Source organism: Pagrus major, chromosome 17 (assembly GCF_040436345.1).
Source record: "Pagrus major chromosome 17, Pma_NU_1.0".
NCBI lineage: Eukaryota > Metazoa > Chordata > Actinopteri > Spariformes > Sparidae > Pagrus > Pagrus major.
The window spans coordinates 9,764,617-9,779,727 of NC_133231.1; the positions used below are offsets into that span (position 1 = coordinate 9,764,617).

The window sequence follows — 15,111 nt, forward strand, 5'->3', positions numbered from 1 at the left end:
TGGGAAGGAGAGAAAATGTTGACAGAGTGTTAATGGGTGAGGTAGCATGAATCAAGAAGGTGCGTGAAAGTAGGAGATGAAAGGGTGCATTTGCACGCACAAGCTGAGCTGTAGGATAGCCAAATTAGGGAATCAGGAGCTCTGAGCAAAATGTACATTTTGGTCACTTAGCCTTAAAAATAAAAAAGTAATTATCAATAGACCATATTCACATGGCAGCATTTTTTCTCTGAGTTCATGCTCATGGTGGGAAGGTCAAATAATGTACTGTTGTGTTCAAGGTTACAACTCATTTAAACTTAGAGAATCAGAAAAATTGTTAACATTTCACTGCCACAACCACTTGTTGTATTCCCTATACTATATGAAATGCAACCTGGAACACAGTGGTGCAACATTCAAGATTCCAACTCTGGGTGTGACATCAGAGGAAGATGGCTGCCCTGTGAAAATGGTCTATAACAGTGGAAAATGAAGTGGTCATAGACATGGAAATGTTGATGGCAAAATATTTTAGCTCATCCATAGTTTTATGTTCCATCTTTAGTCATTTAGTATTACTGTACAACGACCAGGATTGTTAAGCTTCTGTTTTGTCCTTCCCTTATTTCTTTCCCCACTTCCATCCACTTATTTTATCTTCTTGAGCAATAATAACTCAACAAACCTCTTATCACTAATATCCCACTCTCGTTCCATCTCCATCCATCCCTCCGAGAGTTCAAAGTTCACCCTCATAGCTGAATACGCCCATACTTCTCTTATCAGTAATTTTACCCCCCTCTCGTCTCCATCCTCCTCTTCCTCCACCTCTCCTCATCCCCCTCTTTCCTTGACACAAGTAGAGTGACGTGAACTTTTCAAATTGGTGTCAGCACTCTTCTCTCTACATCTCTGTTTTTCTTTCACTCCTTTCCCTCTGACATTATTAACAATATTTCCCATTTTTTCTCTGTCTCCCTCATTCTCTTTCTCTCACCATCTCTAATTTATTAACATTAGTCCACATCTCCCTCTTTCTCTGTGCCCTCTCTCCACAACTCTCCCTCCATCACTGCGGTTATACAATCAGAAATTAAATTGCCTGGGTCTTGGTTAGATAAGTGTGGCTATGAAGCCAGCCGAGCAGTAATTAGATGGTAAATTGGGGACATTAACGTTGGGAAGGCAGCCTGCTGTTTCTCTCGGCATTATCACAGCCCAGACACACCTTCAAACAACTACATTTACTATGACCTTTAGCCAAAGAACCTTACGCTGTGTGGTTACATGTGTGTGTCAGTGTCCTTATATGTAGGTCTGTCTGCCAAATGTGAGTGGATGTGGCCTAGCCATGCTTATCAGCCAAGTATCAGGTAGCTTGTTCTCTTAGTTAAACTGGGTTGGCAATTTTTATTGTGATTGTAGAAGAATCTTTATCTTAAACAGCTCATAATTCTTGCCTCTTTTTTTCTTTTATCATTAGTTAATACCGTGACATAGACTCAACCTTGTAAAACCATGACATCATCAAATTGCTGTAGTTATTTGGACACCTAAGCCAGAGAAAAGTGGAATCATTAGGTGTTAACAACACCAAGGTGGCCGTTTTCACACGCTAAAAGTCTGTAATTGCCTGTAACAGCCTCTTTTACTGGGCTGCTCTGTGGTGTGAATAAATGCATGAAAAATATTTTAAGATATTCTTTAGATGATACAAAACTCATTAAGGTGTGTCACTTAGGAATAATTGGAGCACCCTCAAGGGAAGAACTTTCTGGCACCTTATGATGTACAGTAGATATTTGACTAAAACTTCCAAATGCTAAGACATAACCTCCTGACTTTATCTTTGGTGTTCATTATATTTTCACTTGAAATAACAAGGTCCAAAATCATCCAAGATTAAGCTTGAGAGCTGACAGCACAATTATATGACTAGTAGAGCAGAGGTTAATCTAGCTTATTGGTTGTTCATAATGTGATATTTTTTATATTCTCTGTTATAAAGCTAATACTGATGATGTATGACTAATGCAGTGAAGGTTGTCTCCTCTGCTCCATTACAGGCAGCCTGTTGTGCTCTGGTTTGTTCGATGTCTGGTGTTGTGCACTGTGTCTTTTGATGTATGGCTGGTAGTTTAAAGGTGGTCCAGTTTATCATGTTGTGCTGGCCAGGCCTGTCCTCTCATCTCTCAGCCTGTCACCTATCTAATGGGAGGCCATCCATCACATCTACAAACACACACACACACACACACACACACACACATCCACAAACACACATATTAACCCCTTCATAATAGGCCTATCTTAGGGTATAGAACTTAAGAAAAAGCACATCATTGATCATTCATTCATCATGGCAAGTAAAAAAAAACCCAGCTATTACTGACAAAGTCAGTGTCCACAACTCCATGTTTCTACAAGCAGCCTGCTCAGTAGTTCAACCAAGAACAAACATGTTTTCAATGCCCCTGAATCCAGTCAAGGTAACAAAGAATGCAAAAAAAAAGCTAAACATAACAATGCTACTGTTAAAGCATGTTGGTTGCATGAAAATGTCAGGTGCATGACCCGCTGAAGTCTGGAACTACTGCTTGGTCCAATTAATCCTAATTTCTCTTGCAGATGCTGATCATTTTGCTCAGAAGTTAGTGTAACAATGTGGGGAATATTTTCTCAGCACCCTTTAAGATAGAATGAAACTGGTATTGATTTCAGCATAAAAAGTAGGTTGTAGCTCTGCAGCAAAAGTAATGCGGTACACCAAGGAAAAGACAGAATGTGTCTGAGCACACATACAAACCAAAAAGAAAGCAATTGACAATTAAAAGAGAAACATTAGAGCAGGAACATTTACTGTAAAAGGTTTTTAGGGTTTGGTAACACTCCTTGATGGTAATTTGTTACTCTTTTTTGCTGAACAAATGTATGTCTACTGGAACATCTAACTTTTACTAAATTAAGATTCCCAGTTGATACACAAAGAACATCACATTAACAAAATTTCACTCCCTGTTCAGAGGTGGAACGCAATGTTCCTGCTAAAAAATGATAGACACGGTTGATTCAGCTTGTTTAAATAAAGGTTTCCATAAGTGGTCTGAAGCTTGCCAGACGAACTATAAATCATAGTTAACATGAGGACAGTTTTATAAATGAGTGGACGGGCTTTATCTTCAGCATATTAACAGCAGTCTGACTTCAGCTGGCTTTGTTCCCATTACAGCTTGAATGCTTTCTTATACACACAAATGCATACAGACACATACATACACAAGGTTTGTGTGCATATGTGTTGACTTTCCAACCACACAGTGATTGGTTGCAAATCAAAGAACCTTAATCAGTCAGTAGACAGAATGTCATTGCCTCTATAGACATCCATCTCTCTCCCTCTCTCTTCTACTCTGCCTTTCTTCAAAGTTTTCAATGTGGATTCATCCACATCACTCTTTTGTTTTCACGCCTTCCATCCATTTGTCCCTCCACCCCTCTGTCCTGCCTCTATTCTCTGCCCAAATCTTTTCCCCTTTCCTCTAATCTCCCCCGTCCTTTCTCCTATTCACCAAATGTAATCTTCTCTCACCTCATCTTCTCCTGAACTCTCATCTCCTCTTCCCTTGTCCTTCCCTCTCCTCTCTCACCTCCTCTCACTTCATCTGTTCCCATCGTGTCTCTTCTTTTCGTCTCTCTGTTTCCCTCAATTCCACTGGTACCAGACAGAAGTCGTTGTAGCGGAACTCCAACCTTAATGAAGATGAAACAGTCCAGTGTGTGTGAGTGTGAGTGTGTGTGTGTGTGCATGTGTGAACAGTGCACTGAATTGCCTTTAAATTAAATTAACTTCTCACCCACATCTTTCTACCTCCGCTCTAATATGTATTTTTGCCTTTCCTTTTAGGTTGATCAAACACAGTAGGATCCTACCAACAGTCTTTCAGCTCATTATGGTAAGAAACCACTCTCACTTAATCAGCTTTTAGTCAGCCAATCAGCAAATCGCCATTCAGCCAGTCAAAGAATCAGTCTCTTACAATCAGCTAATAAGACCCAGTTATAACAGTCTGTATTATTTTATGGCATTTCTGCCGTATTTTATGACAGCTCAGTTGCACTCTGTCTCCTGCCTTTTCTTTCCTCTCTCACTCGCTACATCAAACCCTCATAGATGTATTTATGTAAATTAGTCTGGGTTGTGTTGACCTATTAGAGGGCTGGTGTAATTGACTGGCAGGTCAGCCTCAGAGAGCAGGAAGGGTTAATAGAGTGAGAATATGAACTCCACTATTACGATCCAAACACATGCACACTAACACACAGCACTTGTCTGTTATCAGTGAAGCATAACAGTGTTTCCAGTAAACAATTTATTTCACCTGACCCTTTTTGCATATGCACAATCTAATGAACACACAAACACATACAGCACAATCTGTTTTCTGAAAACCAAAGCACTTGAGCTGCAGCAAACAATTTATGGTTTGCACACACACACAGACAGACACACACACGTGCACACACATGCATGCACGCACACATACTCGCTAAATAATCAGTGTTCTGCATGGCTGCCTGTCCAGCCCCGACTAGCTGATGCAGAATGTTAAACACTGTTATCCAACAGCCTGATTAACTCCTCTCCTGATTGTTTACTCCTGTCTGAACCAGTCATGTCAGGATCCATTAGTGCCGTCTGTATTGCTCACATTTGGATTGATTTATGCTGCCTGAAACACTCTGATCTGGATTGATTACACCTGTCATTGGTGATCACACTTGTCATGGAGAAACTCACCTAATTGTATTTGTCTCAATGATGAAGTAGTTCTGCTTCAGACATGAAAGGACCTCAGGAAGCTGGCAAGACCATGGTTCTATAACTGGCCGGTTGCTGTGCCTGAGGAGGCAGACAACTGATCGGAATGGGTTGCAGTCAAATACTTTTAGAAATCCTGCCTCACATACACTGTACATTCTGTAGATATACCACAAATACACGTTTAATAATCAATGAGTTAAGGTGCTGGACAGGGAGTCAGTGAGTTAAAATTAATTTTACTTTGCCATTCATTCCTCATTGCTCTTTGTCAGGTGTATGCTTTCAGTGATGTACATGATAGTCCTTTCACAGCTTATTAGTCCATAAAGATCAAAATAACTGAGCTTTGTCATTTGTTGTTACTGATGGGCAGGTTGTCCGAGGTGCAAATTGATGTCATTGTCTTCAGCCTCAGGCTACTGCACATGATGAGCATCAGCCAGGCTTATCAACCCCATACACAGATCACACTGATGCACATAGACCCCGCAGGCAGAGCTGATGTATCTCAGAGAGGATCAAATAGTGAAATGAGGGCAGGAGAGAGAGGGAGAAGTGAAGTACTGTCGGAGGAAGAGAGATGGTTTTGTAAGGAGGGGAAAGGGAAGAAGAAGAGTGTAAGGGGAAAGTAGGAGAAGGGAGTGGATGGAGAGATAAGAGGAGTAACAGGAAAGTGGAGACTGCAGTCTTACTCCTTGTTTCTCTTCAAAACCAATTCATTATCACAGGTCACAACTACGCTATCCTCTAATAGACCCAGTTAGTTCGATCCATTAGTTCAACATTGTGCCTCAATAACTATTTCCACAGTAGGAATAACATATCATTCCTCTCAGATAGAATATCTAATTCTTCTCTGTGTCTCCCATGTGTAAAAAATATTTGGCAATATTACTGTGTTTCTTACAATAGAAATGTCATGAAAACCAGCCAGATATGTTACAAGAAACCAAGCTGACCTGGAATAACAACAAAAAGACCATTTGAAAATAGTATATTTTAGGTAACAACATTCACAGTCCATAAAACATGGAAAATGCAGCTGCTCACCAAACCAGTGATTTTTCAGGAGAAAATATTTATATTATAATTTTCTATGACAAAATGGCGATAAAGAAATCCAATCAGTGCTTTTACAAGACAGTTTTTTTCTCTTGATGTTCAATATGCTGAATGATTGATGTTCTCAAAACAGATTCAAAGATTGATTACGGTCAATAATAGTGCGTCTGTGTTGTGTTCAACCTTAACCATACAGTACATTGCAGGACATTTTAAAGATAACATGGAAGATTACCACTACTCCACAGCTGCACTCATCTTCTCTGATTAGTTGTTACAGGTGTGCCGTTTGTGTTCTATGTTTAATGCAGGATGTCTATGACAGAAATGTTGCTTCATCAATCAACAGTGCTCATATATACATCATTTATTATCTCTCTCAAATCTTTACATTTAGTTTGATGTTTTTTAATGTAAAAAAATCAGCATAGCAAAAATCTTTGAACCTTGGACTAATGAAACAAGATACTGTTAGCTGACCTGTGACCTAGTTCTTCCTCTTTCTCTCTGTAGGCTAACAGTAGTAATGTTACCAGTGGGTTGATCCAGAATGCAGTTGCCTTGCTGTGTAATCTTAGTGGAGACACAATGTTGGACCTGGAGCCACCCCACCAACAAGGTGCAGTATGTCTGCATACAGTATCTGTATGCCGATAGGGAAGATTTAACTTTTCTCTGCTTAAAAAAAAAGAATTCTGTCCTTCTCTACTCTTCTTGTTTTGTACTGTTTCTAACACTAGTACTATTATTAATGAGTGAGTTAAGTCTGTCCCACAGGCCCATCTGTCATTGACCCGGAGTGTCGGTATCATGTATCTACTCTGCTAGCATTAGTTAATGTCATGTTACTCGTTGACATCTTGTTTTCCCCAGCCCGCTGTCCTGCTGCAGCATAATGCTTATTCGGGTCAACAACCTTGGCTCTGTGTGTGCGTGTGTGTGAGGCGGAGGCAATGTTTTTTGTCCTTCAGCTATGGTAAAACTCAATAATATTAGAATTTCCTGTCTTTTGCAAATGATTCCAGTGGATCCAGAGGGGGGAGTGTGTCCTCTTGGAGTAATGATTTTTGTCAGAAGGTAGGTCATTTTTGGCCTATTTAACACCCAAGAGCTACTTTAGGATTAGGACTTTAATTAGAAGGAGGGAGTAGTAAGGCACAAAGCCTGTGGATGTAGGGATGCAGTCTTAACCTAGCTTTATAGAATGAATGAAATAAATTAAAGGTGTTTGCAAGAAAACATTTACAAACACTGCTGCCTCTGTGAGTGTGTGTGTGTGTATATGCAAATGTTTCAGGACCCACAGTTCAACACTGTAATTGCAACTCTCAGCGGCAATGAGAAGGCAACACAATAATACTTGCTTTCTCAAATTTCTATTTAGCGATTTCTTCATTTCCTTCTCTCGTTCTGTCTCTCTTTCACTCATCATTCCGCCCATCCACCCCCTGCCTCCCCAAAACCATCACCACTATCACCCCTTCCTCTCCCTCTATTTCCATTGGGTCAGCAGTGCGGCAGTTCAGTAGTCAGCATCATTATCGTCCAATCAGCTCTCCTCTCAAGAAGAAACTGTCAACCCAGCACTAATACTGGCCGGGCAATTAACGCTATCTCCCTCTCCTCTCCTCTCCTCTCCTCTCCTCTCCTCTCCTCTCCTCTCCTCTCCTCTCCTCTCCTCTCCTCTCCTCTCCTCTCCTCTCCTCTCCTCTCCTCTCCTCTCCTCTCCTCTCCTCTCCTCTCCTCTCCTCTCCTCTCCTCTCCCTGTTGCCCTTCACTGTATGAACTTCTTCACCTCCTCTTGTCCCTCCTTCTCCTCTTCCCCTACTTCCACTTTCCAATCTGCTCAGCTTCTTCATTGACTCCTCTGCTTCCTTGTTCCCATTTTTACCTTTTCCCCTCTCCACTATTTTGGGCTCCTCTTCTATCTTCCCCTCTCCTCCTTCTCCCTTCTTTTAGTTGTGGTTCACTCCAGATCAGTGTGGCGATGGCAAGAACGAAGGAAGAGGGAAGAGAAGAGGAGAAGGGAGGAAGCGTGTATAATTGGCTTTTTAAGGTGTGACAGAGAGAGGAGGGGAGGTGGTGTGTGAGCTTGTGTGTGTGTGTGTGTGTGTGTGTGTGTGTGTGTGTGTGTGTGTGTGTGTGTTGGGAGGCAATGAAAAAGACAGTGAAGAAGACCAAAATAGGGAGGTGTTTTTTGTGCTAGTGTGAATGTATTTGTGCTTACGCTTCTGTGTATGTGTGAGACAGAGAAGAGATGTGTATGTGTGGGGGGGTTGGATGCAGTAGCACCCAGTATATGTGTGTGTCAGTGTGTGTATGAGAGAGAGTGTAAGAGAGAGAGAGGAGATGAGGTTTATAATTGGGCAGATTTGCCTCCGACTGAGATAATACCCCCTGGGGAATGAAGACTGAGGGAGCAAAGAGAGAGAAAGGCAGAGGTAGGGAGGGAGAACAGAACAACAGAAAGAAAAAGAAGATGGCAAAAAAGCATGAGAAAGAAGAGAGAGGGAAAAGATGATAGAGCCAGGAAAGCCAAATGGGAGGTAAAAAAGGTAGCAGATAGGTGACAGAGAGGCAGAATGGGATACACGGAGAGAGAGTGTGGTGCATTTGGGTGAGGAGACGAGGAGGAGGGATGAGATGATAGGAGAGAAAATATGAGGTTGAAGGGAGTGACAATTTGATAGAGGGAGAGATAGAGAGAGGCGGGAGGGGAATAATAACTTGATGGTGGAGTTAGACACACTTCCTTAACAAAGTTATTATTGTTTAATATGATTGTGGATGGCTTGGTTTTAATTTCTGAACATGTAGCCAACTAACGTAGAAGGTCTAGGTTGAAATCTGATTACATAAGGCTACAAAGCCTCAAGCTTCTCTACTGAGAGTGAATCTAAGACTCATTTTGTAGGCACATTGACAAGCAGACTGTGTGATTTGATAAGGAAATCGACACATGTAGAGCAGCAAAAATTCACCCCAACAATTCAGAAGTTTTCGCATCCACAGTAACCCGAGTTTGGTCTTAGGCTGAGGTGCTGACAAGGTGCCAGTTAATTAAAGCATGTAAAGGAGTCTTCAGGGGCTCCATGTGTCTTCAGAATCCTTAAAAGTCTTTGAGGTTCCTCTCCGGGTTTGACCTGCACCAATCTTTGTTATTTCTCTTGACCTTCTGTGAGAAGCTCAGAGGAATCTTTGAGGTAATTGCCTCTGCGCCGGTGTTATCTAGTTTCTGTGGATCTTGCATCTATAAATTGCTATTTGAAATTAGTTTCAGGTTTTCGCTCATTTCCCCAAACAGTGTCTAAAGAATTCTATAATGGTTCTTCCACACCATGTCCATATGTGTCCAATCAATAGAATGCCCCCAGGTATAATTAATACCACAAAAATCTGTCTTCCATATTATTATTTTCATATTAGCAAGCACCCAAGAGGTCAGTGGATTGACAATTTAACAGAAAAGCAATCAATGAGACAGTTTTGACAGTAAGTTTTGCTGTGCATACATTGCATAGTTGTGCAGTTTGCATTGTAGTCCCTGGATACCAATGAAAAGTTATTGATGTATTAAGATTTGTAATTATTAAGTACTAAGGTGTTTTGTCATACAACAAACGGAAGAAAAAATCATAACATGTCAGATATTTACATATTTAAATATGTGGCAATGTGGTGATCTTTCCCTAACTTTAAACCTGACCACAACCTTTGCCTAACTGAGACTAATTAATTTCAGTTGCCTAAACTTAACTACATCTTATCTTTAGGCTAGTAGATAAGAAAAGGCTTTTGAGTTATTTTTCGGAACAAACATTTTTGGAAGGCATTGGCAATCGTTTGGGTATTAGGTCTATTTTCGGTGAAGAATGCAAAATTTTGGTGACAGTTTTGCTGCTATTTTGTATGTCAAAATGATTGACAGGGCTAATAATATTGTGACCAAGGGGCAGGACCAACCAATTATCACTGATGAGTCTGCAATTCCACTATGAACGGGGGGCCATTCCAAAAAAAATCAAGGGACGAATATGTTGATAAAAAAAAAAACAGTTGTTAACCTACTCTCTGACATGTGTTCTTCAATTTTCTGGAGGCATTTTCTCATCAGAAGTCATACAAAGTAGATATGTTGGGTTTTAGTGTGTTTCTCATCTCCCAAAGACTTCAATGCAGCTGTCACCACAGTCTGGCACCAAAGCATGATTCAGAGATGTGATGACCCTTCCTTATTCTTCTTTCTTTTTTAGGTTCCTTGGATTCAGTTAGGTAGTTTTCTTAACCAATTCGTGAATCAGGAGTGCACTACAGAATACAGTGGTCATGGCCACTTCTATCAGCAATAGGATGTGACCAAAAAAATGTTGCATACATTCTAGAAAACATGTATAGTGAATTAAATGTTTTCTGTTAATTTCATGATAGAAGTGAATAAAAGGGCTTGCACAACATCAGTCCCAGGGTGCCCCGGCCTGACCAGTTGAAGACCTGGGCCTGTAGGGGCACATCAATATGGAGAATAAATCCATTTTCATTTAAGTATCAAGCACATTAAACACACACATGATTTGATCATACCATGCTTCACTCTCTCCTAAAGAAGACTAACCTGCATATATTATTTGGAAAAATCTCATCATTGAAACGATGTACACATTTTAATTGAACTTTATTTAAATCAATTGCAACATTTTTTTGTTTTTTCTTTCTTTCCCCAGGAAACTTTCCCACTTTGCATATGCAGCAATGCTCTGAGCCATCCATCCTGTTGATTCCCAATAGTACTCAATTCACAGTGGTTTATAAATAGATAATACTGCCAAGCATTGTAGAATGTCTATTTTTAACCTAGTAAAAGTCCAGACTCCAAAATAGGACATAGCACAGTGGTTTTCACTCATAAATGATTCCTCCGGTCTGAAAATGACAAAGTAACATTTGTACATATGTAACATTTTAAAAATTGACTGTTAGGATTGACTGAACTGTACTTGTCCTCACCTCACAAGTGCACAGACCCACACACACTCGCACACAATGTAGAGACACATACAGGTCCATACCTGTCAGTTACAGCAGTACTCATCATTGCATTACTCACACTAATGCGTGCACAGAGCCTGAATGGGGCAAGGTCAGAAGATGATTGATTTCTGACAGAATGTGCCAACCAGCATTTCCTGATGTATATCTGACTGAATACCAGAAAGGAGCCAAACCAAGATAAGACTGGATAATGGAGTATCTTTATGACACTCTCATAATATTCCTGTTGAGACAAATACAGTGGCCGTTGTAATCTATAATGAATCTACAGTGGTAATAAGTGTAGCTCCCTGTTTTTTATTCATAATGACCAGAGCAAGAGTTGTCATGTGTGCAACAAACCTAAGCGCATATTCAGCCACATTTACTGTTTTTGCTCAGTTCTGTGAATAGAATGGTCATTACAGTAACTGCTCACATTACTCTATAAATAATTTTTCATTGGACTTGTGTTCAGTACATTATCAGGATATGTCTGTGTAGAATATGGAGTTATAAGTTTGTATGAGAGCTGCAGCTCGGTAGTTGTTAATAATAATAAATAATAATTTAATCGAGGGTACCCACAGATTGTCAAGCATGCAGAAATGTCTTGTGCATTGGAAATGGATACTACAGTTGGAAAATGTCCTGTCCCATGACTTTCAGACAACTAGACATTTAGTCAGCTATCTAAATATCTGTCAATCTACAATGCAGTACTGTAGTCATCTTTCTTTTGTAGTATTGATGTGGATCTCAATGTTTCTTCGGATTGAAGTCATTTGTTTATCCATATTGTTGAGCTTTAATATGTAACTGGATTTAGTTCACCATTCCAGGTGAAATTCAGTCAAATGAGTGGCATTGTACTAAAAACAAGCATGGTTCTTGGTTGTTAAATCGATGAGCAATGTTGGTGTCATCTACTCATGGTAGAGTGTGTATAGAGTGTAAACATAAAAACCTATATATTGGCTTGTTTCTTGCTGTTTTGTCTACATAAAAAACTCAGTTAGTTACAATATTAAGATTAATCTATATCACAATAGTCCATATGATCACCTGTTATTTATTATACTCGTTGATATTTATGTATATTCCCAACATGAGCATATGCTTACATTTTTTAATACACAAACAGAGAGTACTTTTAGCTTTGATTGATTATAGGCCAGGTTAATGGGTGGCTAAAATATCAGGAAAGCTTAGAAAATGGATTTGATTTGTGTTTTTTCTTCGTGTGATTTGATACAGTCATGTATAGTGATGGCTGCTGTCCTCAACCGATGATAATAGAATAATATTATAAACATATACATGTATCTAGCACAGAGTTTTCATCTGAACAGGACTGCGTTGTCGGATCACATTCGCAGCAGAGGAGGTCTTTGTTTGACTGAACAGTCTAAAGTAGAGCAGTGTGTTTATTTAATTATGAGGCAGCTTGACAAAGTAACAGTACATCTCACTGACAGCAGGCTAACTTAATATCTTTCTAGTGTCTGCAGTGTTGCACTTTCACTCACAAAAATAAACACACATACACACACACAGCATCTACATTCTAAATAAAGATCTATTGAATAGAAAATAACACCAGGTGCGTTTCCCCAGTGAAGACTGATTTATTTAATTCATTTGTTATTTAACTGTTACTTTTTTGTGTACAGAAATGAAAATGGAGTACAGCTTTGGACATATTGATAGGCACAGTGCACATTTATTGGATTGTCATGTCAACCTAGTCAGGGCAGATTCTATCTAGATTTACTTGCAGAGTCTTATGGTGAGAACGCCTAAGGGACAGAAGCCTTCAATAGCTAACTACATAGATAGAGCTGCAAAACGGAGAGTAGCTGCTGTGTCATGTTAAATTTAATGAGCAATGGAACATGGTTTTGCACTTTAGTGAGAGCTATTTATTCATGGCTTAGCAGGGGTTAGCAGCTTTACAACATGTTCTACATTGGACAGTTTTCTTGGGAAGGATAGAGTGAAATGAGACAAAGAGATCCAAAGAGATAAGCAAAATGTGTTTTTAGATGAGCATCTAAACCGAGTTGTCTTTTGTTGTTGCTGTTTGTTTCACCATTCTGTGGACTATCAGATTTTCACAGATGAATTCAGCCCGCACAGCTTCAAGTTCCCTTTAAATAGTTAAATGTCAAATTCAACTATTTTTCTATGCTTGGCAATTGTTGACAATGAAATGCTAATTGACCTAAGAGGGAGAGTGTCCCTCATCTTGTGCAGGTGCTATCGATCCACTGTGGAGTCAAACCAGAGCCTGCAGCTACAGACATTTACTTCTGACATACATGTAGGAGAGAGAGGAGGTGTGTTGGTTGTTTGGAATGTTGAAGTAGGTTGGTTTGATTGGGTATAATCTATAATGTGAGCTCACATTAATGAATTAATGGGCTTTCTGAGCAAACAGATGTTTTTCTAAATTTGATATTTCATCATGACAATGGAGAAACGGGTAGCTAGTGTTCCACTTCAGGTTGTTTATGGTACTTGGCTGTATAGACTGTCACCAGAGTGTATGATACTAAGTTTTGGTACCAACAAGTCGTCGTATCCAAAAGTCCAGTAACTAATCAGTGATTTTTTCTTCCTCTGCACAGGCTTAATAGAGGTGGTGGTGAACACCCTGTCAGAAGCTGCACTTGTCCACCTGGATGGAGAGGGTCATGCTGGGAGGAAAGTCAGCCATCTTGTGTTACAAGCCCTTTTGGAACTGCTTCACAACATCCTAAAACAAACATCTGTTGTTGTTCGCTCAGCACTGCAGGTATGAACACTCTAATGTAGCTAATGAGACTCTGTTTTTAACAAAGGGTCACCAAGCTGCCTTTGAGCAAGGCACAGAACACTTCAGAACATGCTCACTTCTTTCTCTCACATTCTAGCGTTTCATGAATAAAAACCTAGTGATAAGGCACATAAATGGCCCTTAATCATACTGCTGATTAATCAGAGTTTCATGTGGATGTGATCTCTGCTCTGTATCTTGTTGCTTTGTTAATGGTCCAGTTTGCAGGATTTAAGGGGATTTAAGGGCAGCAATGCAATCTAATATTCATTATTATGTTTTCATCAGTGTATAATCCCCTAAAGCAACTGAGCACTGAGCCTTTTAATATGTACAGAGGAAGTCCTCTGCCACAGAGTCCGCCATGTTGCACGGCCGTGTTTCTACAGGAGCCTAGAACGGACAAACCAAACTCTGGCCCTGTTGTGTATTTTTTTAGATTTTCCATATGGTTGTTGGCCATGTGTCAGTTGTTTTGCTGTATCATGACACATTTGGACCTTATAGGCTCATGTATTTTCCCACATTGATTCACTTCTATTTACCAGTTTCATCTCTGTTGAGCACAGAATCACAAAGTCAACTCCCTCAAAATGTTGCCCTTGTATCATGTCCCTGAAGGCGTGTGTGTGTGTGTGTGTGTGTGTGTGTGTGTGTGTGTGTTCATTGATGTGTGCAGTGGAAGCTAGCAGTTTTAAGCAATTGCAATATTGAAGTTGTGGACTCAGGAGAAAGCGGATGAGGTCCCGAGTCCCTGGGACACACATACACACACACACACACACACACACACACACACACACAAGCTCATACTCACAGGCATACACAGAGGGGCCTGTCTGGCTATGTCCCTGCGGCCTCATTATCACCACTGGCTTTGTCCTCAGCTTGCCTCCCAACACATACACATACACACACACACACACACACACACACACACACACACACACACTCACATATAGACATTCACACCAGCCCCCATCTCCCCATAGTGTGCACCACAGCCCAACGCATACATATTAATGCCTGGATGAGGGGGGGTACTAAGGGGAGGCAGGGTAAAAGACTGGGTGGAAGAGAGGAGGACAGAAGAAGAAGAGGGAAGGATGGAGAGATTGAAGGAGAGACAGAGCTGGGAAAGGGAGCAAGCAGAATGTGCAGCGGAAATCAATTCTGCAAGAAATGCAAAGCTCATTAAAAAGAAAACTTCTGCCCAAACCAAATTCATTTGGGTAATAAGGTCTGATAAGGAGAGAGGACGTGACTAGACCGCTCTCCCCAAACTATTACTCCGCTGGTCAAGAGAGAGAGAGTCAGAGATTATATATACTACAGAAGAAAAAAGAGAAGGAGAGAGAGAGCGTAACAGAGCAGAAGTGACTTTGGGAAAGAGAGAGAG

At 40.4% G+C, this 15,111-nt stretch overlaps 1 protein-coding gene across 3 annotated transcripts in view; it reads left to right on the forward strand.

The window, feature by feature from the left end:
* ulk4 (unc-51 like kinase 4) overlaps positions 1 to 15,111 on the forward strand; it is a 77,731-nt gene that overhangs the window by 48,904 nt on the left and 13,716 nt on the right. For all 3 annotated transcript variants that reach the window (XM_073485983.1, XM_073485985.1, XM_073485984.1), the window contains 3 exons: positions 3,887 to 3,935; positions 6,380 to 6,485; positions 13,525 to 13,691. In XM_073485983.1, the coding sequence (XP_073342084.1) occupies positions 3,887 to 3,935; positions 6,380 to 6,485; positions 13,525 to 13,691 (322 nt within the window). The remainder of the gene's footprint in view (positions 1 to 3,886; positions 3,936 to 6,379; positions 6,486 to 13,524; positions 13,692 to 15,111) is intronic.